Genomic DNA, 25,946 nt, shown 5'->3' on the forward strand with positions numbered 1-25,946 from the left:
GAGGCTGAGGCACACACACACACACACACACACACACACACACACACACACACACACACACACACACACACACACACACACACACACACACACACACACACACACACACACACACACACACACACACACACACGTCAGTGGTTCTCAAACTGTTTCATGTCAAGGATCCCCAAATTCATAACCTATTTGGCCACGGACCCCCACCCCCATCTGAAAATGTTTTTTTTCCCAGGGACCCACATACAAGATTATAGCATTGTTAAAATGCTTCAAAAATTTGGTTCACATTTTTGTGATGCGAGGCATTGTGAGTTTGAGAATTGGCTATTTTCAAATAGCCAATGTATAGGGTTAAAGTGGTTAAACAAATGTTGATTCTATATTAACTAATTTTGCTGGGGACCCCCCTCAAGGACCCCCGGACACCACTTTGAGACCCACTGTCACAGCCATTTATGTTTATTTTGGTGCAGATAAGATAGGGAATTATATTGTGATTGTACCCAGGCTTTGACATCTTTGACAAATTTGACATGTTGTACGATAGCTGCTATTCTTATTCAATTATTCTGTTAGTTACGTTAAACCTTTCAAGTGACTGTACTTCAAACTCAACAGTTTTGGAGTCTGTCTGTCTGTCTGTCTGTCTGTCTGTCTGTCTGTCTGTCTGATAATGTTCACACCAGTGGTGGAAAGTAACTCAGTACATTTACTCTACTGTACTTAAGTATAATGTTGAGGTATTTGTTTTACTTTACTGGAGTATTTCCAGTTTTCAGTACTTCTACTTGTAACAGATTATTTCTACATTGCAGTATTGATACTTTTACACTTCACTACACATTCACACTGTCTGACTCTACTTCACATTGGCTGCTATTATTGGAAGATGTTGCGTATGGTGCCAGCTCCTCTGGCTGGTTGAAGAAGGCATTGCACTCTCTTCCAAATCAACCACTTTAAACCTGGCGTCCCTCCTTTATTTTGGGCAACATGTTTCAAAAACATTTCAAGAATATTCATATTTCCAGCTTAAAGCTCACAACGTGTCGCATCACGACTCGAGAAGTGGCACGTAAGCTTGAAGCTTGGGAATGTTAGAATAAAGGCTTGTATGTGACAAAGTATTTTAACCACTTCGCACAACTGAGACAATATAAAACAAAGTGATGCCAAAGGTAGTGGAATTCTAGAGCCTACTGGGAAGGTAGTGCTTTGCATTGTGAGCTTGTAGATCTGCTATTTTCAGGAATTTTTGATACATTTGAAAACTTGTGAAATGGGAACATTCTGCCAAATGAGTACTTTACTTTTGTCCTTAAAGTATATGTTGTACAGTACTTGAGTAAATTTATTTAGTAACTTTACACCACTGGCGGAGGGTTGGCTTGGTAGGTAGAGCAGCCACATCAGATAGACAGTCTAAAATAAATGCTGAAAATGAGGAAGAGCCTGTTTGTGAAATATAGACAATCTGAATGCTATTTGTGTCATGAGTGTGGTATTTATTTCCCTTTTCCAGGCATGATACTGATCCCTAACCATACCAAAACACAACAGACTCACTGCATAATGAGTATAGGCTAGTTTACATGATATAGGCCTACTTTGTAACACATTTTGCAACACATTTGATGCGATTTAAATATGTCTGTTTGTGTGATTTGTTTTGTTGCTGGAAATGGTCAAATAATGTGACCATGTTATTACTTATCTAAAAGCAAAACACTGTAAAAATAGAATTACTGGGCCGCCCGCTGGCCTAGCGATCCAGGCGCATACCACATATGCTGGTAATCCAGCCTGACAGCATGTCGCGCGTTCGACTCCCTGATCCCGACGACCTTTGCTGTGTGTCACTCTGCCCATTTCCTGTCAGCCTACTTTCCTATCAATAAAGGCAGAAAAATATCTTTAAAAAAAAAGAAATAGAATCACTTTGATGAAGCAGGATTTGCATGTTTCTTCGGAATGTTTCATTGAAAAACATTTGGAGATTAAGTTACCAAGAAGCATGCCACTGTCAACACAAGCAGTTAACACAAGCAGGCCAGCACTGAGGAACAAACACATTACATGATCTTCAAAGAGAACAGTGGCTTTTAAACAAGGGCAACGATGGAGAACATCAAGTGTGTATTAGTTGGAGATGAAATAACATAACAATAAAGAAACAACCAATACCACATTATTCATTGGAGGGTAAACCCATGTATATCTTATCTCCCTGTGGTCTCCAGAAGGTTTCTATTAACCTGCTGGTCAAGACAGACCTGCTGGCAAGTGTAGAATAAGGTGCTCTTTGCCTTCTCCTCGACTCCCCTGGAGACTCAAGTACATTTTTAATTCCAGACTTTTACTTGTAACAGACTACTTTTACATTGCAGCATTGATACTTTTACTTAAGTAAAACATGTGAGTACTTATTCCACCACTGCCTCAATGATCTGTATGCTACCCCTCTCACTTAAACATTTACACTATACCAGTGGTGGAAAAAGTAATCAATTCCTTTACTTGAGTAAAAGTACCAATACTGCAATGTAGAAGTACTCCATTACAAGTAAAAGTCTGGAATTCAAAATTTACTTGAGTAAAAGTGCAAAAGTATTGGCATCAAAATGTACTTAAAGTACCAAAAGTAAAAGTACTAAAATATTTGAAAATAGCCGATCTACAAGCGCACAACGCGTCGCATCGCGACGCGTTGTGCGCTTGTAGATCTGCTATTTTCAAATAGCCTAGATATAAAATAGGGCTAAAGTGGTTAATGTGTGTTTTATAATATAAAAATGTATATCTGAAAAGTAACTAGTAACTAAAGTTTTCAAATAATTGTAGTGGAGTAAAAGTACAATATTTGCCTCTGAGATGTAGTGGAGTAGAAGTAGAAGTATTGAAAATTGGAAATACTCAAGTAAAGTACAAACACCTCAAAATTGTACTTAAGTACAGTACTTAAGTCAATGTACTTAGTTACTTTCCACCACTGCACTATACAGATGTTCCATACCAAAGACAAAAAAAAATCACATTCATGTTTCAATATACAAAAATAGCCACCTAATTTCCCTCTCAGGTTTCCTTCCACCTGTAATGAAAATAAAAGCAGAAGCTACATGAAATAAGGTAGGGTGCTGCCTCGTGAAGAATATGAATCTTGCAATGCAAGTTGCAAAGCATAGGTGAGTGCTTATATGTCACATTGTCATTTATTGCTGGCTTTGCAGAGGACAGCGTTACTTTAGCACAGGACGAGATCGAGTTGTACCAACGAAACTAGTTTTTGTTTGGGCAAGTAGCTTCAGTCGTTCTGTTGTCCATTGAGGCGAATAGGTGTTGATGATAACGTCTAGTTGGAACATTATTGTGATTCCATGTGTAAGGTGTGCCAATCAAACCTGAGAGTCGAAACAGACACGTACATGATGAGGATTTAACGGAATGCAGTGTCACAACAGTTTGATGATGTATCAAAGGTGTGAGGGTGGAGAGAGAGAGACAGACTAGGTAATAATAACACATTATGTTCCATAATAGTAGATTGTGTTTTTCATGTTGTTGTGTTTCCATTGTTGACTGTCCTGCATCATTCTTTTCTCCCTTTTAGAATACAAGACAGTCCAGAAACACCAGTTAGTGCAGAGGTAATCAGGTCCAGTCTCTGCACCGCCAGTCTTGGCATTCCCTGCATGGATGCAGGCTATGCCTCTAGCCCTGAACCATGACTGTCATTGTCATATCATGACAGTCATGGCGGAACTTCAACCTGGTTTTGGAACTTTCTCCATTTACAACCCGTACATCTACATAAACGTTCATATTTCAAATATAAAGTGCTTACCCCACGGCCATGGATGTAACAAGTTGAAACGGGCGGGTCTAAGTACCCGTATTTTCCGTATTGTTCAATAAAAAGCATTTTAATCGGATCGTGGTGGCCATTTTCTTGGATTTTTTTTCTTGCACTCTGATACATTATAGCTCTATGAGAAAATTTCTGCCGATCGGATTAAAATGTTTATAGATAGATAGCATGAAACATCAAAAGTAGCAGATCTACAAGCTTAAAACACTTGCAGAACTGCAACTTTTGATGCTTTTGATGCTTTTGTTATGCTCTAATAGGCTGTTCATTTATGGAAAAAAAACACAAAAAGTTAGAAAATTGAGATACCATAGGTTTCTCCCCGACAGCGACGATATGGGATGTGCAAATTTACATGTTCTATGACTTATTTATATTTTAGGACATAGCAGACTCTTTAAGCCACTCTGACAGCAACATAGATGACATCACATACCTGTGACTTTGGAGGTAGGTATAGAGGAAAAGACAGCCAATGAGGTCATTGGGAGGTTCACCTGTTGAGTATCAGCTTGTGCTTGGGGAGACAGAGCCTGCTTGTGAAATACTGACAGTCTGAATAGTTTATCTACTTTCAGTGGTGGATTTCATTTTCTGGTATCGCCGGTGACCTGCTCCATCATGATACTCTTGGGTTGATTGCTCTTCAAAAGGAAACTTATCTTTATCCTCATTTTCCAGGTATGATACAGATTCAAAATGTTTTGTTGCTAGGAATGATCAAATTAATACACTGTAATTCTGAAACAAATGCACAAGAGTAAAACTATTGTAGATAAGAAAGTTACCTTGACAATGTTGTTACTTGAAATAAATTTGGTGTAAAACACAAGTACTTTGATGAAACAGGATTTACAGTTTCATAAAAATGTTTTATTGAAAAATGTAAAAGAAAAAACATGTTAAGATTTGTAGATAAGTAATGAGGGAATGTGATATTTTTCAGGGCTACAACAACACAAGTGTATGGCCAGTACAGAGGAACAAATGACATGATCTTCAATGAGAACAAATGAAGTGATCTTCAATGAGAACAGTGGATTTTGAACGAGTACAACAATGCAGATCATCAAGTGTGTTTTAGTTGGAGATGGCTTAGTGGGTATATCTAGTCTTTTAGTCACCTACATGACGGACACATTTCCCACTGAACTACCAAACACTGTAGCGACAGTTATGGAAAATCATTCGAAACTGGCAACGATTGGCAGTGAAGAATACAACCTCCAATTATACGAAGCTTCAGGGAGTGAAGACTATGACAGGCTACGCCCGATCATGTACCCTGGAACAGATGTGGTTCTGGTGTGCTTCTCTGTCGTCGATCCCTCTTCATTTGAAAACATCAAAGAAAGGTGGATACCCGAGATCACCCACTACTGCCCAGGGTGCCCCTACCTGCTGGTGGGCCTGCAGACCGATCTGAGGGACGACCCCTCCACCGTGGAGACACTAGCCAGGACGAGAGAGAAGCCCATCCCTCCAGAGAGAGCAGAGGAACTGGCCCGCCACCTGAACGCTGTCGCATACGTTGAGTGTTCTGCTCTCACTAAGGAAGGTGTGCAGCATATATTTGACCACCTGTTTTTAGCAGCTCTGCAGGGTCACTCTGAGCACAAAGAGATGCACAGCTGTGTGCTGTTATGACCCCTTACGCTTTTGCTTTAGAACCTGTTTGGTGTTTGTTTAAACAGCCGTCAGAGCCTGTGACTGCAAAATAAAATGAATAAAAAAATAAGTATTGTACATTCCAGAAGTGTTGCTGTTTAGTGGATCAAGGTTAGATTTCCATCTCACTTCCATAACAGCCTTTTAATTTTGTTGTTAATCTAGATGCTATGTATTTTCAAATCAAGGATGTGTCTCCAATACTATCACATTTAATCTACAACATTTTAAACAAATCAAGCACTTCCTGACAGTTGGTGCTGCTAGGACATACCTACATTGTATGTTTTTTTATCTCACTTTGATTATTGTTTAACTGTGTCATTTACATGTATGTGCATGTGATGACACTTAAAAGTATAGAACAGTATTAACATCAATGCAATGCAACATCATGGGGGTAAAAACATAGATATATTTATTTTGTATGTGTTTGTCAATTTTAAGATCTTTAACGTGTCATGTACAAAACATTACATGGACTATGACTGCCTCCTCTGGGGAACTCATAAAAAGAAAGACTGGTAGTGGCATTGGCACTAGGGCTGCCACCAGAGGGGACTGTGAGGTACAGTTTAGACACACTTCCTTTGCTCATAATGTACAGTTCAGGGAAGGATAGGCTGGAACAACCTAATAAACAAATACAAGAGAATGTCCACCATTCAGACTAATATCAAAGAATGCCTGTGACAATTTTATAGTCAGGCAAACTTATCTTTGTTAATGTATTTGTTGTATTTCATTTTATAACACACGTATTCTTTACCTAATCTGTGATTTTTTTCTTTTTTTTATTGTATTATGTTGCTGCTATCTGGTTTTATTGTTATACGTCAGGGACAATGGATGAAAATTAGCATCCTTGCTAAATCCAGAATAACTACGCTGTCTGCATCATGTATCTATTGTTCTTATTATACACTGTCCCTCCCAAATAAACAAATAAAGTAAAGTCTACTAACAATTTTGGACAATCATTCATTAATGGTGGTTAGGTTAAGACTAGGTTTAACAGGGGCCAGTTTGGAATTGCAGCCTCCTGAAGGTGTTTTTTTTAGGGCAGTCTTGAAAGTGAGTATAGGGTTTTACTCCTTTTGGTAGGGCATTACACATTTTTGTTGCATAGCATGAGAACAAGTTCATTCCTTTGTTTGTGCCAAATCTGGGTTGGACATGATCAGTGGAGCTGCCTCTGGTGTTGTGATGGTGGACTTAATTTACATTTTTGAAGTGTTTTGACAGGTACATGGGTATCCCAATGTTGTGGTGTATATTGTAGACCAGGCACGGTGAGCAGGCCTCCAAATAGCAGAAAGAATAAAATAATAAAACATAGAGAAATAAAATACAAGAAATGAACGTTTTATATAGTATAATACAAGTGACCTCCACCCATAGCTCAGTTTCACCTACTTATACCTACATACAAACATACATATACATACTCAATCCCCCACATACATATAAAGATCCTTCACAGAATATCCATTTTCATAACCCATTTAGACGGACCTGAGGCCGATTCTAAAAACGCCTTCTAAATCCTGACCTAAGTTTTCTGAAAAAATTAGGTTAAAACAAATATATATTAAAAAATTACAACAAATGTATGTTGCTATATACTGTACATAGCAACAAGAACCCCAAAAGGGGTTACTGTCCTGAAAGGTGTTAGTTACAAATAGGGGTTCCTGCCCCAAAATGGGATAATATCCATTTCAAGCAGTATTTATAAATTTTATCCATACAGTCTTACAGAGAATGTGAGTTTCTCCATTCTGTATATGTTTTGTACAGTGGCTATCCACTCCCACTTCGATTGGCGGGGTTTTGTCCGGCCACTTCCTGGTAATTGCCTTCTTGCTGGCTAGTGGCTACTAATAGACCCCTTAACAGACAACGTCACACTGGTTGCAAGCGTCATACTGGTTGCAAAGGAAATCCATTCTGTCATGTCTCGCTAGGACGTGCCTCACTATAGCCAACACACAAGAGGAGGTTGAATGAACTGAAACCAGCGCTCCCCGAAACAATATGTTGGGAATTGATTGCATGAAACAATCACCTGTGTGTCCAGTCTCAATGTTAGTACACAAATAATTGGTCTATAAAGAATAAAACAGAGTTAGAACTTCACTTGTAGGTACAGTTGAAATGTGGATTGTGATTGAAGGAGGTTGTGTGAGAAGTACTGTAGATTCAACTGGAATATCTTGTCTACTGCATAGCGTTAGTGCAGGAGTCAGGACTGAGGTCTTTGTAGTTGTATAAATGTGGAAATTCCATTCCTATTGCATTACATAAATGTTGATGACAATAAGCATTTAAGATAAATGCCATAACAATCCAATTTTCAGTTTATAGCCATTTGACGTCATGCAGCTGTTTTTGAAATGTCCCTCATGTCAAACTTTCCACAAAGTTTCATTAACTTACAGACCTTTTTCATGAGAAGCCAGCCATGCCCACTGCCACGCCCCCTTTAGCCAATTGGTGTGAAAACTCAGTGGAATCAATTCAGCGAAAGTTAAAGTGAGACAAGTTCACCTGATGGCAACAATATCAATGGTCAGGAAACAGTCAATTCTGACCTTGGCTATTAGCTAAGGTACAACAATGTCACATGATGACAAACTGCATCATCATTTAAACATCTTCAAGTAGAATTATCCAAGACATGAATACAAACTGTCACTGGCAGGCATCTGAATAATCTTGTAGGTAAACAATAAATACATGTGTGTATATGTATGTATGTATATATTGACTTTAAAATCTTCCCAACTACACCCTGCAAGTGCTAAGCACATGTTCACCTCCGACCCAATCACCAAATCCACCCTAGTGTGCTTCATTAATTGACTATAAGCTCTGATGTCAATATTGTTGTGATGTGCAATTTAACATGTTATATGACCTGTTTATATTTTATGACATAACAGGCTTTTTAAGCCACTCTGACAGCAACATAGATGACATCACATGCCTGTGACATTGGAGGTGGGTAGAGGAAAAGACAGCCAATAAGGAGGTTCACCTGTTGAGTATCAGTCTGAGTGGTTTATCTATTTCTAGTGGCTGATTAAAAATAGATCTAATCTATTTCTGATCTGGTGATCGGCTGATCTGATCATGTTAATGTTGGGTTGATTGTTCTTCAAAAGGAAACAGTCTGCTGATTGCTTTCAATCAGCCACACTTTCCTACACACTAATCAATCACACCATCATTCCCTCAACAAGGCGGTCCGTTTAAATACGTCTCTCTCCTACACTACACTAGATCACTGCTTCAATTGCTGCCACACTCTGCTGCCAAAGCTTGGCATTATTCCATTTGTTGCAATAAATGGTTAAATCTACTTTGACGTGAGTGTTCCTGACTGAACTGATCTTCAACCCCCATTTCCAGGTATGATACGTCTCTCTAACCAAAAATATATATTTAAAATGTGATTTGTTTTGTCTCTAGGGATGGTAAAAATGTATGAATGCTGTAACTGAGAAACAAATGTAACTTCACACTGTTGAAAGTGTTAAATATAAGTAAAATAAAATACAAATAAGTGTTAAATAAAATAGAAATATAAGTACTTTGATGAAACAGTATTTACAGTTTCATGAAAATGTTTTATTGAAAATGTTAAAGAAAAAATACTTTATTAGTCAGAAATGTAAAACAGCCCATGGTTCAGTATAAGACATTAAGGCTAAAAGGATAACATAAAAAAGTCCTGGAGATTTGTTTCCATTGTGGTCCTTTGTAGATTTGTAATGAGGAAACGTGTCTCGGTCGTGATCTTTTTCAGGGGCTACAACAATTATAGACCAATCTCATTGCTATCACAGTTCTCAAAAATCCTAGAAAAATTATTTGTGGACAGATTGGATCACTTTGTGGAAAGAAATAACCTCTTAACAGAGAATCAATACGGTTTCCGAGCCAACAGATCGCCCGCAATGGCACTAATTGAATTAACAGAAGAAATAACTAGTAATACTGATAATAAGATGTATACAGTAGGAGTTTTCGTTGATTTGAAAAAAGCCTTTGACACGATAGATCACAATATCCTCCTGAAGAAAATGGAAAAATATGGTTTCAGAGGGGTGGTGTCAAATTGGCTTAAAACCTACATAAAAGACAGAGAACAATTTGTCCAAATTGGAAACTGCAAATCAAGCTGTAGAACAATTACATGTGGCGTCCCTCAAGGGTCGGTCTTGGGACCAAAACTTTTCATTTTATACATCAATGACTTGTGCCGGGTATCAAATGTACTAAAATGTGTTCTATTTGCTGATGACACAAACATATTCTGTACAGGGGAAGACATTGAGCAGCTTATGGAGGTCGTAACAATAGAAATGATTAAATTAAAATGCTGGTTCAATAAAAATAAGTTATCCCTAAATCTAAATAAAACAAAATGCATGGTGTTTGGAAACCGGCAGATAGATATAGACATCCGGTTGATTATAGACAATATTACAATAGAAAGAGTATATGAAAACAAATTCTTAGGGGTAATTATAGACCATAAATTATGCTGGAAACCCCATATAGAATATGTGAGGGCTAAGATGGCAAAGAGCATTTCTGTTATAAGTAGAGCGAGAGACATACTTAATCCCAAGTCATTGCACACCCTCTACTGTGCTATGATCTTACCATATATGCACTACTGTTCGGAAGTATGGGGTAATACATATAAGACGACAATAAATTCACTAGTTACACTACAAAAAAAGAGCAATAAGACTAATAAACAACGTAGGTTATCGGGACCACACACACAGATTGTTTCTGGCATCACATGTCATGAAGTTCACAGACATAGTCAATTTTAAAATTCTGCAGGTTATGTATAGAGCTAGATATAAACAACTTCCTGTAAATGTACAAAACAAGTTTCTGGATAAGGAGGGGGGATACAACCTCAGGAGACCACTGAACTTTAAGAAACATGTGATGCGAACTAATCTGAAAATAATGTGTATATCCTCATATGGTGTAACATTATGGAATGAATTAGACGAGGAACTACAGTATAGTATAAATATTAATCAATTCAAATATAGACTAAAACAATCTATCTACGAAAGGTACAGACGGGAGGAAGAGGCTCTACAGAATGTATGATATGTATGTGTGTATGAATGTTTATACATGTGTGTGTATGTATGTGTGTATGTATGTGTGCATGTATGTATATGTATATATATATATTATGTTGGGTAGGTGTATATTGTATAGATTATTATAACATACCATAGGATGCTCTTTGCCATCTTAGCCCCAATAAATTACTTAACGTGGACATTGGTGTATTGCATTAGTGCATAAATGTGTACAGTGTATGTTCATGGGTATCATTATACGCTGCATACTGTGTATCTGTATGTACGTATGTGTGTACATGCTTATATGTATGTACATATGTAGGTGTATGTGTGTGTATTTGTATATGTATATGTGTATGTATATATATGTGCATATATGTATGTATATATGTTTATGTATATCTATAAATTACTTTCTGTAATTGAGACTATGCGCTTTGAGGCGCGTGAATTCATGATATATAAGAAAGAGAGAAATAAATAGAAAAATAAATACAAAAAGAAGAGAGAAAGGAAAAAAGAAAAAGAAAAAAAAAGGGAAGAAAGATATGAGAAAAAAAAAAAAAAAAAAGAATAATATTCTTTGGTATTCCGTTGTTATTATTATTTATTTTCATTACTATTGTTATTCGGATTTGCTTTCTTTGTTTTTTTGTTTGTTTTTTTGTTTTGTTTTTTCTTTTGTTGAAAAGTATTAAGGGTTGGGCTCGACAAGCTTAAAGCTTCTCCCAAACCCTTTTTCAGGGACTTGGACAATTGATATGATTGACACTATGATTATTATGAATACTAGTGTAAATATATTAACCAAATGAATTAATTGTATGTACATATGCATATTTTTATATATATATATATATTTATCTATTTTGTATCTTGTATCTTGTCCAAAGAAACTGAAAATAAAACCGAACTGAACTGAACTGAACTGAACAACGCAGAGGATTAAACACTTTGAAATAATCTTCAAGGAGAACAGTGGATTTTGAACGAGGACAACAATGCAGAGCATCAAGTGTGCTTTAGTTGGAGATGGCTCAGTGGGTAAATCTAGTCTTTTAGTCACCTACATGACGGACAAGTTTCCCCATAAGACTTGCCCAACAGTTTATGATATGCATTCAAAACTGGCAACGATTGGCGGTGAACAATACAACCTCCAATTGTACGAAGCTTCAGGGATTGAAGACTATGACAGGGTTCGCCCGCTTATATACTCTGCAGCAGATGTGGTTCTGGTGTGTTTCTCTGTCGTTTATCCCACTTCATTTGAAAACATCAAAGACAACTGGATACATGAGATCAAGCACTTCTGTCCAGGGTGCCCCTACCTGCTGGTGGGCCTGCAGACCGATCTGAGGGACGACCCCTCCACCGTGGAGACACTAGCCAGGACAAGAGAGAAGCCCATCCCTACAGAGAGAGCAGAGGAACTGGCCCGCCACCTGAACGCTGTCGCATACGTTGAGTGTTCTGCTCTCACTAAGGAAGGTGTACAGCATGTATTTGACCAGCTGGTTTCAGCAGCTCTGCAGGGTCACTCTAAGTCTAAGCCCAAAAAGAGGCCCTGCGAATGTCACTGTGAGCTGATGTGACTCCTTACACCTTTGCTTTGGAACAGTATTTAATACTGCATTGTGTTTGTTTAAACATCATTCAGAAACTGTAACCCTGCAAAACTATAAGAACAAAAACAAGTATTTATACGTTCCAGAAGTGTTGCTGTTTGACAAGTGGATCAAGGTTGGATTTCCAGCTCACTTGCATAATATCCTTTTTATTTTGTTGTTTATCTAGATGCTATAGGCTACATTTTCAAATCAAGGATGTGTCTCCAATAATAATATTAATTTGATGTACAACAAGTTAAACGAATCAAGCCCTTCCGGACAGTTGGTGCTGCTAGGACATACCTGTATGATTTGATCTCACATTGATTATTGTTTTCCAAACTTGTCATTCACATGTGTGATGGCACTTAAGAACAGCTATAAAAGAGAAGGTATTCGACAAAAAGCCAGCCTTAAAGCCTTAATTGTTCATTATTATATGCTTTCCTTCCCAAATAAAGTGAAGACTACCAACAATCTTGGACAATCATTCATCAGCGTCAATGATTGGTGGTGAAAGAGATAAACAAACCTGAGATGTTTTTATGAACGCTTTCACTTTTGCTTTAGAACAGTATTTAATACTTTATGGTGTTTTAAATAATTTCAGTACACAACTGTAACCCTGCTAAATTAAAAGAATTAAGAAAAACAAGTATGCACAGTGTCATAGAAGTGTTGGTGGGCAGTTTACTGGTTAAGTTTAAATAACCATACATTCTCTGCAGCAATGTCTTGATAGAAATAAAGCACTAACTTCCCAGTTCCCAGTATACAGTACAGTATACCAGATATCTCAAATTGACAGTGGAAATTATGCAATGTCTCACAACGTGTCGCAGCGCAAATCATTGTGAGCTTGTAGATCCGCTATTTTCAGCATGCAACCAGGTTGCATCAAGTTGCTATCAAGGCACCGCCAAAATCCATTTTAGTCGACTAAATCAACTGTAGATTTAGTCTATAATCTTAGGATATTTAGTCGACTAAAACGAGACAAAAACTAAAACATTTCAGATAGACTAAAATATGACTAAAACTAAATGAAATTTTATTCAAAAGACTATGACTAAAACAAAATCAAAATGTGCTGGGATGGGGACAGTACTGTGGGTTGGCCTGGATGTGAGTGTAGGGAAAGTCAGGAAGTTCACCAGTTGAGCAAAAGAGCCTGCTTGTGAAATACTGACAATCTGAATGTCACAAGCGTGCGACACAAATTTCTGTCACAAGCGTGATCTTTCTTCCCCCTTTTTCAGGTACTGTGTGATTTTTTATCTCTAACCATTAGCCTAATATAAACACAACGGTCGAAATAATAGCGTTGAAGTTCACTCACTGTGAGTAGTTTACATAATATACTTTGTAATGTTGTTGTTAACACATTTGTTTGTGATTTGTTTTGTGGCTAGGAATGGTAAAATGGATAAATGCTGTTACTGAACTGATGCCAATGTGAAAGGGATTAAAGGAGGAGTTCACCCAAAAATGACTTATTTTCTATCAATTGCACACCCTATGAAGCCTTGAATCCATGGATTCTTTTTAGTTTTTGTCACATTCCTAAGCTAATAATTTGATTCCCGTCTCCTACCGGCTAATCAAATTATTGTCTTAGGAATGCCACAAAAACTAAAATAAATCCATGAAATCAAGGCTTCATGGGGTGTGTAATTGATAGAAAATAAGTCATTTTTTGGGTGAACCCCTCCTTTAAAGTAAACCACTGTTAAAATAGAAGTACTTTGATGAAACAGGATTCACATGATTCATGGAAAAGTTTTTATTGAAGAATGTTTTGAAATAACATAAAAATATTTGGTAACATTTGCCTAATGAGGAAACGTGTCACGGTCGTTATCTTTTTCAGGGTTACAACAGAAGCATATGGCCAGCACCGAAGGAACAAACACATGAAACGATCTTCACACGAGAACAGGGGATTTTGAACAGGGACAAACATGCAGGCCATTAAGTGTGTCTTCGTTGGCGATTGCCAAGTGGGTATATCAAAGCTTTTGGTCACCTACACGACTGACGAATATCCCACTGAATGGATAATAACGACCATGGACACCTATTCAGCGACGGCACTGATTGACGGCGAAGCTTACAACCTTCAGCTATTTGAAAGTTCAAGGATGGATGAATACGAGAGGCTACGACTACTGATGTACCCTGGTACAGATGTGGCGCTGCTCTGTTTCTCTGTCGTTCAGCCCACTTCATTTGAAAACATCGAAGAAAGGTGGATCCCTGAGATCACCCAGCACTGTCCAGGGCGTCCCTGCCTGCTGGTGGGCCTGCAGACCGATCTGAGGGACGACCCCTCCACCGTGGAGAAGCTCGCCGAGCAGAACCAGAAGCCCATCCCTCCAGAGAGAGCAGAGGAACTGGCCCGCCACCTGAACGCTGTCGCATACGTTGAGTGTTCTGCTCTCACAAAGGAAGGTGTCCAGCATGTATTTGACCAGCTGGTTTTGGCAGCTCTGGGTCACTCCAAAGAAATGCACAAATGTAAGCTGTTATGAGCCCTTACGCTTTTGCTTTAACCCATTGAGACCTGAAGCCGATTCTACATGTCTCCTGAATCCCAACAGTATTCTGAAAAACGTATGTTTCTATATCAGTGGTGCTCAATCTTTTTCATGTCAAGGACCCCCAAAATGATATGTATTTGGCCGCGGACCTCCATCAAAATATTTTGTTCCAGGGACCCCCCAGAAGCAAAGATTTGAGTTAAAAATGTTCGCTTTAAAAATATATATATTCAAAGATTTGCACACATTTTCACGATTATTCAAAAATAGCAGATCTACAAGCTTGTAGCGTGGCACTCGGTGCCGCGCTATGAGCTTGTATATCTGCTATTTTTAAATAGCCCAAAGTGTAAAATAATGCTTTTTTAGCTCAAATCTAAAAATGACACAGTTCCAGGTCTTAATGAAAAGCATTCAATACTGTACGTTGTTTAAACTCATTTCAGCATGAGACAGTAACCCTGTAAAACGAAAGGAATCAACAAAAAGAAGTATAGACTCTGTGTTGTAGAAGTGTTGGTGTTTGACCTCAAAGTTCATGCATTGTGCTCTTTTTGTTTTGTTTTTAATCCAAACAGTATGAAGATTGTAATGTGAGATTGTAATTGTAACCTGCCTTATTTATTCTATTTTATAAACATGACTTTAAGTTAAGGTTGTATGTCATACTCTAGAGTCTAGCTCTATGCCACTCCCCGAAGCTATCATAAAATAAATCTTCACTGATCTGAGCTTATCCTGTGTACCTATTACCTACTATGTCAGTGGTTCTCAAACTTTTTCATGTGAAGGCCCCCTAAAATGACCCCCAGAAGCAAAGATTTGAGTTAAACATGTTCACTTTACAAATATATATATATTCAGATATTTGCAAAAACTCACTATTTATCAAAAATAGCAGATCTACAATTTCATAGCATGGCACAGAGTGCCGCACTATGAGCTTGTATATTTGCTATTTTTGAATAGCCAAAGTTACAATAATAGTTAAAGTGGTTAAAATTATTGTGACACTATATTAACTTATTTAGCTGAGGACCCCCTGGTACCCCGCCAACGACCCCTGCGGGTCCCCGAACCCCACTTTGAGAACCGATGTACTATGTATGATCATGTACACTTTAAATGGAACCTGTGACATCCTTACATAAGTGTGGTTACTCTTTAATAATCTGACAACACGCCAATGCCAATGCACAACCAATGGTGAGGAGGACTACTACCGCCACTGGTGCGCACTGTTTCCTGCGTGTGTGTGTGTGTGTGTGTGTGTGTGTGTGTGTGTGTGTGTGTGTGCCAGCTTGGTGTTGTACATTATATCATCACATACTATCAACCACACAGCAAGGAGGAACCAACAGAGACAGACCACTGCTATTACAGGGATAGTTCACCCCCAAAATTACTTTTTTTTAATTCACTTGAATTCATAGATATTTTTTTGTTCCTAAGCCAATCATTTGATGACCGGCAGCGGTTCTGTTAGGAGACACAAAGAGTCTCCTTTGTGTCTCCTACCAGAACCGCTGCCTACCGGTCCGCTGGTCATCAAGTTATTGGCTTAGGAATGCCACAAAAACTAAAAAATATCCATGAATTCAAGTCTTCATGGGGTGACTAATCAATAGAAGATTTTCTTTTTTGGGTGAACTATCCCTTTAAGGAAGATTAAACCCTTTCAATAGGCTTACCGTACATCGATATTTATCATCTGTCCATAGTGTGTGCAACTTCCCCATATTAACAAATATGTTCGGTTTTTGTGTTTGCCACACAAACGACTTTCTTTGTACAACAATACAGGTGCTGATTCACCGCCGCTGTAGAATGGGTCCTTGCTGTGAAAGAGCACATACACTGTACCATACCATAGATATCAACTTTCTACCTGGATATTGCTACCATCTGAGAAGACTAATAAATGAAATATCAGTTAACTGACATTGCAGCGCTTAGGAGAAATACTCTTTAAGACGTTTCCTGCACTGTTAACAATCTTGTTAATAAAGTATTCAATCAATCAATCAATCAATCAATCAATCAAAACTAACATTTAAACAGTTTGGCAATATTTCTGTGAACTTTATAGGGGATTTATAATTGAAATATAAATGTGTTTAAAAGTGTTGTTGCACAGAGATGTCGGTCTTCCTGTCATTCAATGTTGTGACCTTTGTGGTCTGTGGTTATTACGCACACGATGCATGGCAACACATTGTTGTGAGATTGTAAATCTCACAACAATGGTATTACTCACTATTTTTGGTGAGTAATACCTGCAGTCAACTACGTTTACTTCAGGCGTTAGTCTTTCCACTGCATTGTCCCACTTGAGGCAAGGCTAGTATAGTTAACTAAAACTATTGAAATAACTAAAACTAGAATTGGAAAAACATTTCAGTTAACTGAAATAAAAATAAAAATCTAACTGCAGCTGTTTTGTGTGGCTGTACGAAATTAACTAACAACACTAACATCATAGAACAAATGTCCTTAGTTTTAGTCTTTGGCTTTGTTGAATCTCACCCCTGATTAATCCATATTACAAAAAAACTAAAACTAACACAAAAACGAATAAAAAAAAATATATATCTAAGCCTTAAAAAAGGAAACGAGCAAACATTAATAACCTTGTTCTGAAAGAGCATGCATGAACACACATGCATACCAATGCAAGCGCACAGAAACACATGCCCGCATAAACACACACACAAACTCAAAATAGCAGATGGAAACATCAAACGCTGAACCGCCACTGTGATGGAGGTTGTATGTGTGACCGTGGTTTCAACTTTCACAAACAGGCTGTTTCCTTTGTGGATGGTGAGGACAATACCAACCTAGTCTTCAGTGATTAATGTAGGTTTAGGTTATAGCCTGTTTTCACTCACATTGCTGTTCAATGTATCTTAAAACAGATTAGACATTAATGAGTGAACAGATAAATGCTCTCTCAGAGTGTGAATAAAAACCTTTCCTCCATGGCGTCGGTAGAGAGAACCCAGTAGCACAGGTGCATGCTTCAGTGAACTGAAGTCTTACAACATTCCTTACTGTATCTTGCTTGTTTAAAGTCATGTCTACTCTGCAGTCTGTAGATGAATGATGAATCAAATCCATTTCTCCAGCTCATGGGACACATATTCAGGGGGTCACCAACAAACCCAGCAAGTCCCACACACAACAGATCATAGTTTCCACTCAAACACACACCCACACAGTGTGTGTTGAGTGCATGTTGATTACTACTGTTCAACATGCCAAACAGATAGGCAGATGTAGGATGTAGGAAGACTACCCAATATTCTACATTTGTCAGCTGTTTTCTGTTGTTGTTTTTTTCCAGAGGTACCGGCAGGGGCTGGGCAAAAACAAAGTCTAGGGAACAAAACAGAGATCAGTAACGGCAAAACTTGGCTTAGAAACTTGGCTTTAGAACAATGCTTGAGAGCTTACAAACAAGACAATCTGGTAAGGGACTAGAGAGAGGCTGAGCTTTAAATACTGTGTGCATGATTGCAGGTGAGTGAATGCAGGTGGTCACACTGGCAGGCACCAGATCCAGACACACCCAGACCCACTCCTAGGTCTGACTGTGACAATTACAGCCTTTAGTGTAACACTTGGAAACCACTGTTGCATTCTAGTACGATACGCATACTGACCAGCCTTGTACTGTGCCAGGCAGTGGAATTGTGTCCATCCATCCATACTGCTGTGTGACAGCGGCACAAGCAGCACTGCAGATCTCCAGAACCTGATGCTGGATAGGATGGAGTGGAGGGTGGCAATCAGTCCCTTGCATCGTATATAATATCAGGAGTGGAATGATTACAATTACAATTTAAGCAGTTAACAGCCTATCCAGAGCGACTAACAAAGTGCAAATTCTCATGAAACGTTGTGGGAATGAACACTATGCTGCCCTGAATATATGGGGGTTAGAAGGGTCAACGGTCAAGGTCAGAATGCAGGTCACGGTCAAAATTGCATAATGGCTCATATCTCAGGAATGGAGAATGTAGAATAAAACAAGTTGGTACATGTTTTTTTGTTTTAATTTGTGAATGACCACGGAGTGACCATGTGTCTCATCATGGAAGATACAACTTTTATGCAAGATATTAATTTCACTTCAAAACAATGCATAATAACACAAAATCTATTTAGACCTGCAGTGAATGAGATCACATCTTTATCTCAGCCTCTCTTGCAAACAATAGGAAGGAAGAGCAGACCTGACTTTAGTCAAAAATACATATGAGCTCATTGCATCGTTCAAACATCCTCCTCCACCTCCATCTTCTCTCACAGCAGTAGATATTAGTTCACTGTGAACAAGAAATAGAAAGGGTTTTCAGAGGCGTTCATCACAGGACAGGATGGGGCACATCTTGCCCTGCGTGCTCCTCTGTGAGTATACTGTATTACTATTATTACTAGTGGGTCAATTGAACTAATATTGACTATTTTTGACGACGAGATTTGGCATAGAGGGGGGGGGGAGTGCAGACCAAGTACAGAGCTGACTCTGGTCAAGTTCACACAACTTTTAGGGTTTGTTTTATTATTGTTAAAGGGCTGAGTTTGAATACATTAAAACCATGTCAATGGAATCAGTGCTGTAGTTGTGAAAAATACAACAGTGATGATGCAACTATACAGAATATAGAGACAGTCTCTAATGTCACCTCCTATAGTATACAGTTCATTTATTTATTCATTTACGCATTGACAAATATTATGGTTTGATTATAGCTACCTACAAGCTGCACATTTGTTGGATATCAGAATATTATTGCAAATAATTTGTACATCCATTCTATACCACGTCAGGCCTGAAACTAGCGTTGGTGTGTGTAGCCTCAGATTGTGAGCTTGTGTCCTACTTTATGAAACCATAACCCTTTTTAGCATTTTCTTCAAACCACTGTCCACACACAAATAAAAGCAGAATGCGAGAGGGTGCTAATTCAGTGGTTTCAGTAAGGACCCCCAAATTGATATATATTTGGCCGCGGACCCACATCTGAAAATGTTTTGTGCCAGGGACCCCCAGAAGAGAAGATGTTTGTGTTAAAAAAATCAAAATTATTCAATTTTCTTTTTAAAAAATGTCAGAAATAGCAGATGTACAAGCAAAGTGACGCGTTTGTATATACAGTGGTTAGAATGATTGTGCTGCTGTATTAACTACTTTTGCTGGGGACCCCCTGGAACCTCCTCAAGGACCTGGGGGTTCCCAGACCCCACTTTGAGAACCAACGTGCTAATACATTTTCTGATTAACACAATATTCCAGGAATCCTGTCTATTTTGGCAAATTATCTTTAGCCTTTGATATTCATAAAACATCAACAGAATGGACAAGATATTGTGGCTTGTTATTTGTTCTTATTGAACTTGAGTTAACTATAACTGTCTATGTTGGTGTCATGTTGATTATGAATAATTAACATGCACATATATGATATATGCTTAGTTTGATATTGTCACATTAAATATGTTTCAGTGCTGAGTAGCTTGCTCTTCTATGGACACAGTCAAGGTGAAGACAGATTTTCTATCTATTCTCTTTGTGATCTTCTTTATTTCTCAATTTCTCAATCGTCTCAGTTGTATGATACATATTTATGTCAGTTTAATTACTTTGCTTGCTACTGGGATTTAGTGACAGAGAATTTGGTTTTATTTTACTTGTGTGTTTGTGTTCGGTGTGTGTGTGTGTGTGTTTGTGTTCGGTGTGCGTGTGTGTGTGTGTGTGTGTGTGTGTGTGTGTGTGTGTGTGTGTGTGTGTGTGTGTGTGTGTGTGTGTGTGTGTGTGTGTGTGTGTGTGTGTGTGTGTGTGTGTGTGTGTGTGTGTGTGTGTGTGTGTGTGTGTGTGTGTGTGTGTGTGTGTGTGTGTGTGTGTGTGTGTGTGTGTGTGTGTGTGTGTGTGTGTGTGTGTGTGTGTGTGTGTGTGTGTGTGTGTGTGTGTTGTAGAGAGACCAGAAGCTGTTCTGACCCTGGAGCCCAACTTGTCCCAGATGTTTACTGGAGAGTCTGTTACACTCATATGTGACATGAGAGAAGGACAGCAGGCTGACTGGTTGTACAGATTAAACAAAAACCGCCAACTTGTCAATTTCAATACTTATAATAGACTTCAACTGGTGGTCCAGTACAGTTGTGAATACCAGTGTACTGGACTTCTTAAAACAGATAACAAGGTTAAAAAACAAACTAATAAAGTGCCTTTGATTGTATCAGGTAAGACATATCATTCATCATACATTCTCATCACTCTCACATTTTGTGCAGAGAAAATCAAACATGTTCTTAGTGGTTCTAGTTTATGTTAATGTCTGTGAGTGTGCAACATCTGTGTGTTCATTAATGTGCGATGCAACTTGTTGACTGCTCTGCTCAATCACCGTGTGCCTTGATTAGTGCATTGAATGACATATCAATATCTTCAGACAAATATCATGTCGCATAGAAAACGATGTTTTTAATCAAGAGCAATGTGCTTTCCAACAGCCAAACCCCAGTCTGTTCTGAGTTTGTCTTCTCCGTGGTTGAGTCCTGTAGGCTCAGTGACTCTGAGCTGTGACGTTAAAGAATCATCTGAAGGCTGGAGGTTCTACTGGTACAGGGCTGTTCCTAAACCATCACACACACCCTACACTTATGAGCTCTTACCTGGTAGCCAGCATGGGACTGTAGAGGGTTCCTACATCATTCATGGTCCTAGTAAAGGCACAGGAGGATATGTGTGTAGAGCTGGGAGAGGAGACCCACTTTATTACACTAGATACAGTGAACCTCAGTTTATGTGGTCTGGTGGTGAGTGTGACTCATAATTCTTCATAACCTTCAGGACAGACCCAGTAACTAACTGACTGACTGACTGACTGACTGACTGACTCACCGACTAACTCATTTACTCAAAGACTGACTGACTGACTGACTCATTCTAACTCACTTCAAGTGAGTTAGAATGAGTCAGTCAGTCAGTCAGTCTTCCCCCATGTTCTATTTCTTTCATATTATTGTCTCCGCCAGGCCGAAAGGCATGGCGAGAGAGTATGTTTTCCACCCCGTCCGTCCGTCCGTCCGTCCGTCAGCTCATCTCTGCCACCGTTGGCTTGATCACAGCGCCACTGTGCACACACACTCCCTGGATGCCAATTCAGACCCTTTGCCCCAATTTTTTCTCATGGGCCTTTTATAGCGCCACCAGGAGGCCGATTTGTGCAAAACCCATTTTTTGACAGTACTCCTACAGATTTTGTCCAAAAATCCTGCTAATCGGTACACAGCATCTCTATAGTCATTAAACGAAACGGGTCTTTCAGATTTCTCATATTCCATCCTGATTGGCTAAAAATGTCTTCCAAAGTTTGCAGGAGTGCTCCGTTTTGAACAAAATGCCTCAAATCATGAAGACAGCATGCAATTTCCGTGAAATTTTGCACGCACATTCCCATTAGGCCGAGGAAGAACTACCATTTGAAAACTTTCAAATCCGCCTCATGGTGGCGATATAACAGGCCGATAACTGCACCGATCTGTGTAAAACTTTGTATGCACACTCCCTAGAGGTCAAGGAAAAACCTTTTCCCTGCATTTTTCACATCTGCCTTTTATAGCGCCACCAGGAGGCCAACTTATGTAAAACATTTTTTTTTATACCTTCCAATTTTATCCAAATTTCACACAAATCGGTACACATGATCTCTATAGTCATGTGATCACGACGGATGTGTTTGATTTTTCATATTCCATACTGATTGGCTAAGATTGACATCTAAAGTTTGCATTATTGGCTTGTTTTGAACAAAATTCCGCAAATCATGAACGCACCGTCCAATTGCGCTCAAACTTTGCACGCATATTCACATTATGTTGAGGAACAAATGCCACCCTTTTAACATTGGCCTGTTATAGCGCCACCAACAGGTCTAATTTAGCGAAACACATGTTTTTAACAAAATGCCTCAAATTATGAATGCAGTGTCCGATTGTCGTGCAAGGCCTAAGAAGAAATGACACCCTTTTCACGTTGGCCTATTATAGCGCCACCAGGAGGCCACAACAGCCTACCTGACCTGGCGGAGACCTGTGCTCCGAGGAGCACTTTTTCTAGTCTGATCTTGTTCTCACTTCTTGACATTATTTCACTCTGTCATTGTAACACTGCTATTTGTTTGACATCTGATCCTGTGTTGTGTTTTAGATCTTCATTCTTCAGCTTCTCTCACAGTGAGTTCTAACAGAACTCAGCACTTCATCTCTGAATCTGCCCCACTGAGGCTGAGCTGTGAGGGAAACTCTACTACTAAATGGGAAATGAAGAGGTTCACTTCTAAGCGAGGATCCTCCTGGTCACAGTGTCCATCTAGCAGCTTGTCAATTACTAGATATACATGCAATGTTGGCAGCCTTAAACCGAAAAGTGGTGTGTTTTGGTGTGAGTCTGGATTGGGAGAGTACAGCAATGCTGTCAACATCACAGTACACAGTGAGTCCAGTTACTTAATTCACAACCTAAAATACATCACTCCATTAACTCATTAAAAGTTAAAGGAGAATTCCACCTGACGTTTTTCTTAGCTTTTTTATGATGTTATGTTATCCTAGAACGAGTGGCACAGTAGAAAAATGTCATAACTCCATCCCGGGTCCGCCGCAGCTAAAATCCTGCTCCTATGTTTTTGTATTTGTTCAGTGTGAATGCTACCATGTGGACTGTTTTTAACTGTTTTACAGATGGTTCTGTCATCCTGGTGAGTCCTGTTCACCCTGTGACTGAGGGACGTTCTGTCATTCTTGAGTGCAAACACAGAACAGATCCGTCGCTCTCAAACGTGGACTTTTATAGAAATGAAGAACTGGTCCAAACTAAATCCAATGGAGAGATGATCATACCTGCTGTATCTAAGTCTGATGAGGGCTTCTACAAGTGTAAATATTCTGGGGGAGAGTCACCACAGAGCTGGATGGCAGTGACAGGTAACAATATTATGTAAATGTAAGCGGTATTGCTTTACTTTACTTACTGTCATAATTCTGTATGTATGGTAATTATTTGGAAAACAGAATTGTGCTTAGTACTAACTTCAAGCAAATCTAGGCAGAATAAGAGTTAAGAGTCACCCATTAAAAGTTTCTCAATTATATGAAAGAATGAATACATTTTACAGCTTTGTTTGTAAATGATTACAGAATAACATACATGACAGACAGAGATGTCTCCCAGGTTATAACTTATAACAGTACTTAAACATGTTTTGGGGCACCATACAGCCTGAATGCTAAAATGAGTTGTTTAAACTGCCGTTTAATCTGTTAAAACATATGTATTTCAAATGCTGTTTCCATTATAGTCATGGAGACTCAACCTTCAGTGCCTGGGCCCATAGAACCGATTTCTCCACTTACAGTGGCACTGATTGTAGGACTTCTTGTTGTGATTCTACTGACCATTGTTCTGGTCCTGCTGTGTCGATACAGAAGTTCCAAAGGTCAGAACTACTACTTAAGATGGATTACATTTAAATTATAATCACTAAGCAACTCTACTTAAAACATGCCTACACTACTATGACATAGTAATTTTAAGGTTCAAAGATGTATGGCTTTTTTTTTTCTTTACAGATCGATGTTGTGCCAGGTAAGTACAGTATTGATTTCTGTCTATTGATCAACCTGACAGCGGTAGATTGCATCGTTTTCTACTTAATTTATGATACATTTCTTATGCTTTAAATACAGTCCCGTTCAGACCAATCATCAGGACTCAGCTACAGACCAGAGAACCAATCAAAGTGCGGCTCCTGATGATGTGTACTACTCACTGCAGCACGGTCAGTCTTTGAACCAATCGTGTTGATTAAAGGAGTAGTTCACCCAAAAAATGTCTTATTTTCTATCAATTACACACCCCATGGAGCATTGAATTCGTAGAGATTTTTTGTTTTTGACGCATTCCTAAGCCAATAATTTGATGACTGGCGGAAAGATGCTAAATTGCTAATGTCTCCAGTAGGAGACTCAAAGGCTCTTTGAGTCTCCTACCGTAGAGATCACCAGTCATCAAATTATTGGCTTAGGAATGCATCAAAAACAAAAAAATCTCCATGAATTCAATGCGTGTGTGATCTGCTATTTTCGGCAAAGAGCGGGCCATGTAAAGACCCCTGGGGGACTCTTTAAGTGGTTCATGCTTATATTATGTTTACTTTTAGGTGACAGCAGTATCTATGGAGTAATCCAACACTCTGATGACTACGAAAACGGTACAGTATAATGTTTAAAGATCAAATCCAATTATTTAAATATATTTGGTTTTGTTGTGGAACATTAATGTTTCGGATTCTATTTTTGAATCTAAATTAGTGTATAACTTTTGCACAAAATAAATGTCATTCGTCAAACAATGACTATGCTTTTTGGAAGTACATTGTTTTTTTTCCTGTATTTTTCCTAATCAACATCAGAATTATAATAATTCATGCTTATTTGTTTACCTTCAGGCGACACAAGCGTCAATGAAGTAATCCAGCACGCTGATGATGACTATGAAGATGGTGCAGTATACTTTTTCAATCAAATTACATATGGTTTTATTGTAGAATCTTAAGGCTAGGAGTATAATTTGTTCAGGTTCAAAAGTATCACTTGATTTCTTCAAGGTGTTTTAACGCACCCTGCTGAGTACAGTAAGTTCTCAGTGGGTAGGGGGGTCCACTGTCAACTGCTCTGTCACCAGACAGTTTTGTTCACTGCATGGCAGTGTCACCACCTTGTTCACAGGCTTTCACTTGTATTTTATCATTGTCGTTTATCTTTTTTGCCATATGCTATTTTATCTAGTTGGTATACCTGGAACGGCTGCTGCTGTTGTGTCAACCAATTCCCCATCTGGAATTAATGAATCTTATCTTATCTTATTTTATGTCTGTAGTCAGATTATAATCCCTGAGCAACTCCTTCATAAATCCCACTGAGTACTATGGCATAACAATTTAAAGGTTCAAATATTTATGGTAACTTATTGTTTTTAATTTACAGATGTATGGGGTGTCAGGTGAGTACAGTATTGATCTCTGACAGCAGTAGATTCCATCTTGTTTTCTACTCTAACATTCAT

General features: G+C 38.6%; 3 protein-coding genes across 4 annotated transcripts; all 3 read left to right on the forward strand.

The window, feature by feature from the left end:
• Positions 1–11,663: 11,663 nt before the first annotated feature.
• Positions 11,664–12,257, forward strand: LOC311034351 (cell division control protein 42 homolog; the record flags this gene model as incomplete). Its single annotated transcript, XM_084042231.1, has 1 exon — positions 11,664–12,257. One exon carries the CDS (start codon positions 11,664–11,666, stop codon positions 12,255–12,257), a length of 594 nt encoding a protein of 197 aa, XP_083898357.1.
• A 1,218-nt stretch (positions 12,258–13,475) lies between these two features.
• On the forward strand, positions 13,476–15,519 carry LOC311035524 (cell division control protein 42 homolog). Of its 2 annotated transcripts, none has more exons than XM_084043796.1 (3): positions 13,476–13,612; positions 14,143–14,823; positions 15,219–15,519. In XM_084043796.1, the coding sequence occupies exon 2, from the start codon at positions 14,234–14,236 to the stop codon at positions 14,801–14,803; it is 570 nt and encodes a 189-aa protein (XP_083899922.1). In that variant the 5' UTR covers positions 13,476–13,612; positions 14,143–14,233; the 3' UTR covers positions 14,804–14,823; positions 15,219–15,519. The 2 variants fall into 2 exon arrangements, with proteins under 2 accessions (XP_083899922.1, XP_083899923.1); XM_084043797.1 differs by having other exon boundaries at positions 13,485–13,531.
• Positions 15,520–21,315: 5,796 nt separating this feature from the next.
• LOC311034352 (uncharacterized protein) lies at positions 21,316–25,803 on the forward strand (the record flags this gene model as incomplete). Its single annotated transcript, XM_084042232.1, has 9 exons — positions 21,316–21,637; positions 23,046–23,315; positions 23,564–23,806; positions 24,181–24,318; positions 24,452–24,467; positions 24,569–24,660; positions 25,042–25,092; positions 25,330–25,383; positions 25,670–25,803. The coding sequence occupies 9 exons, from the start codon at positions 21,316–21,318 to the stop codon at positions 25,801–25,803; spliced, it is 1,320 nt and encodes a 439-aa protein (XP_083898358.1).
• Positions 25,804–25,946: the final 143 nt, after the last annotated feature.

The sequence above is a fragment of the Gymnoscopelus microlampas genome (genome assembly GCF_963454915.1).
Source record: "Gymnoscopelus microlampas genome assembly, chromosome: 19".
NCBI lineage: Eukaryota > Metazoa > Chordata > Actinopteri > Myctophiformes > Myctophidae > Gymnoscopelus > Gymnoscopelus microlampas.

Bases quoted from the DNA above. Each gene is read 5' to 3' on its own strand.
- LOC311035524 (XM_084043796.1), top strand. From the start codon at position 14,234: ATGCAGGCCATTAAGTGTGTCTTCGTTGGCGATTGCCAAGTGGGTATA.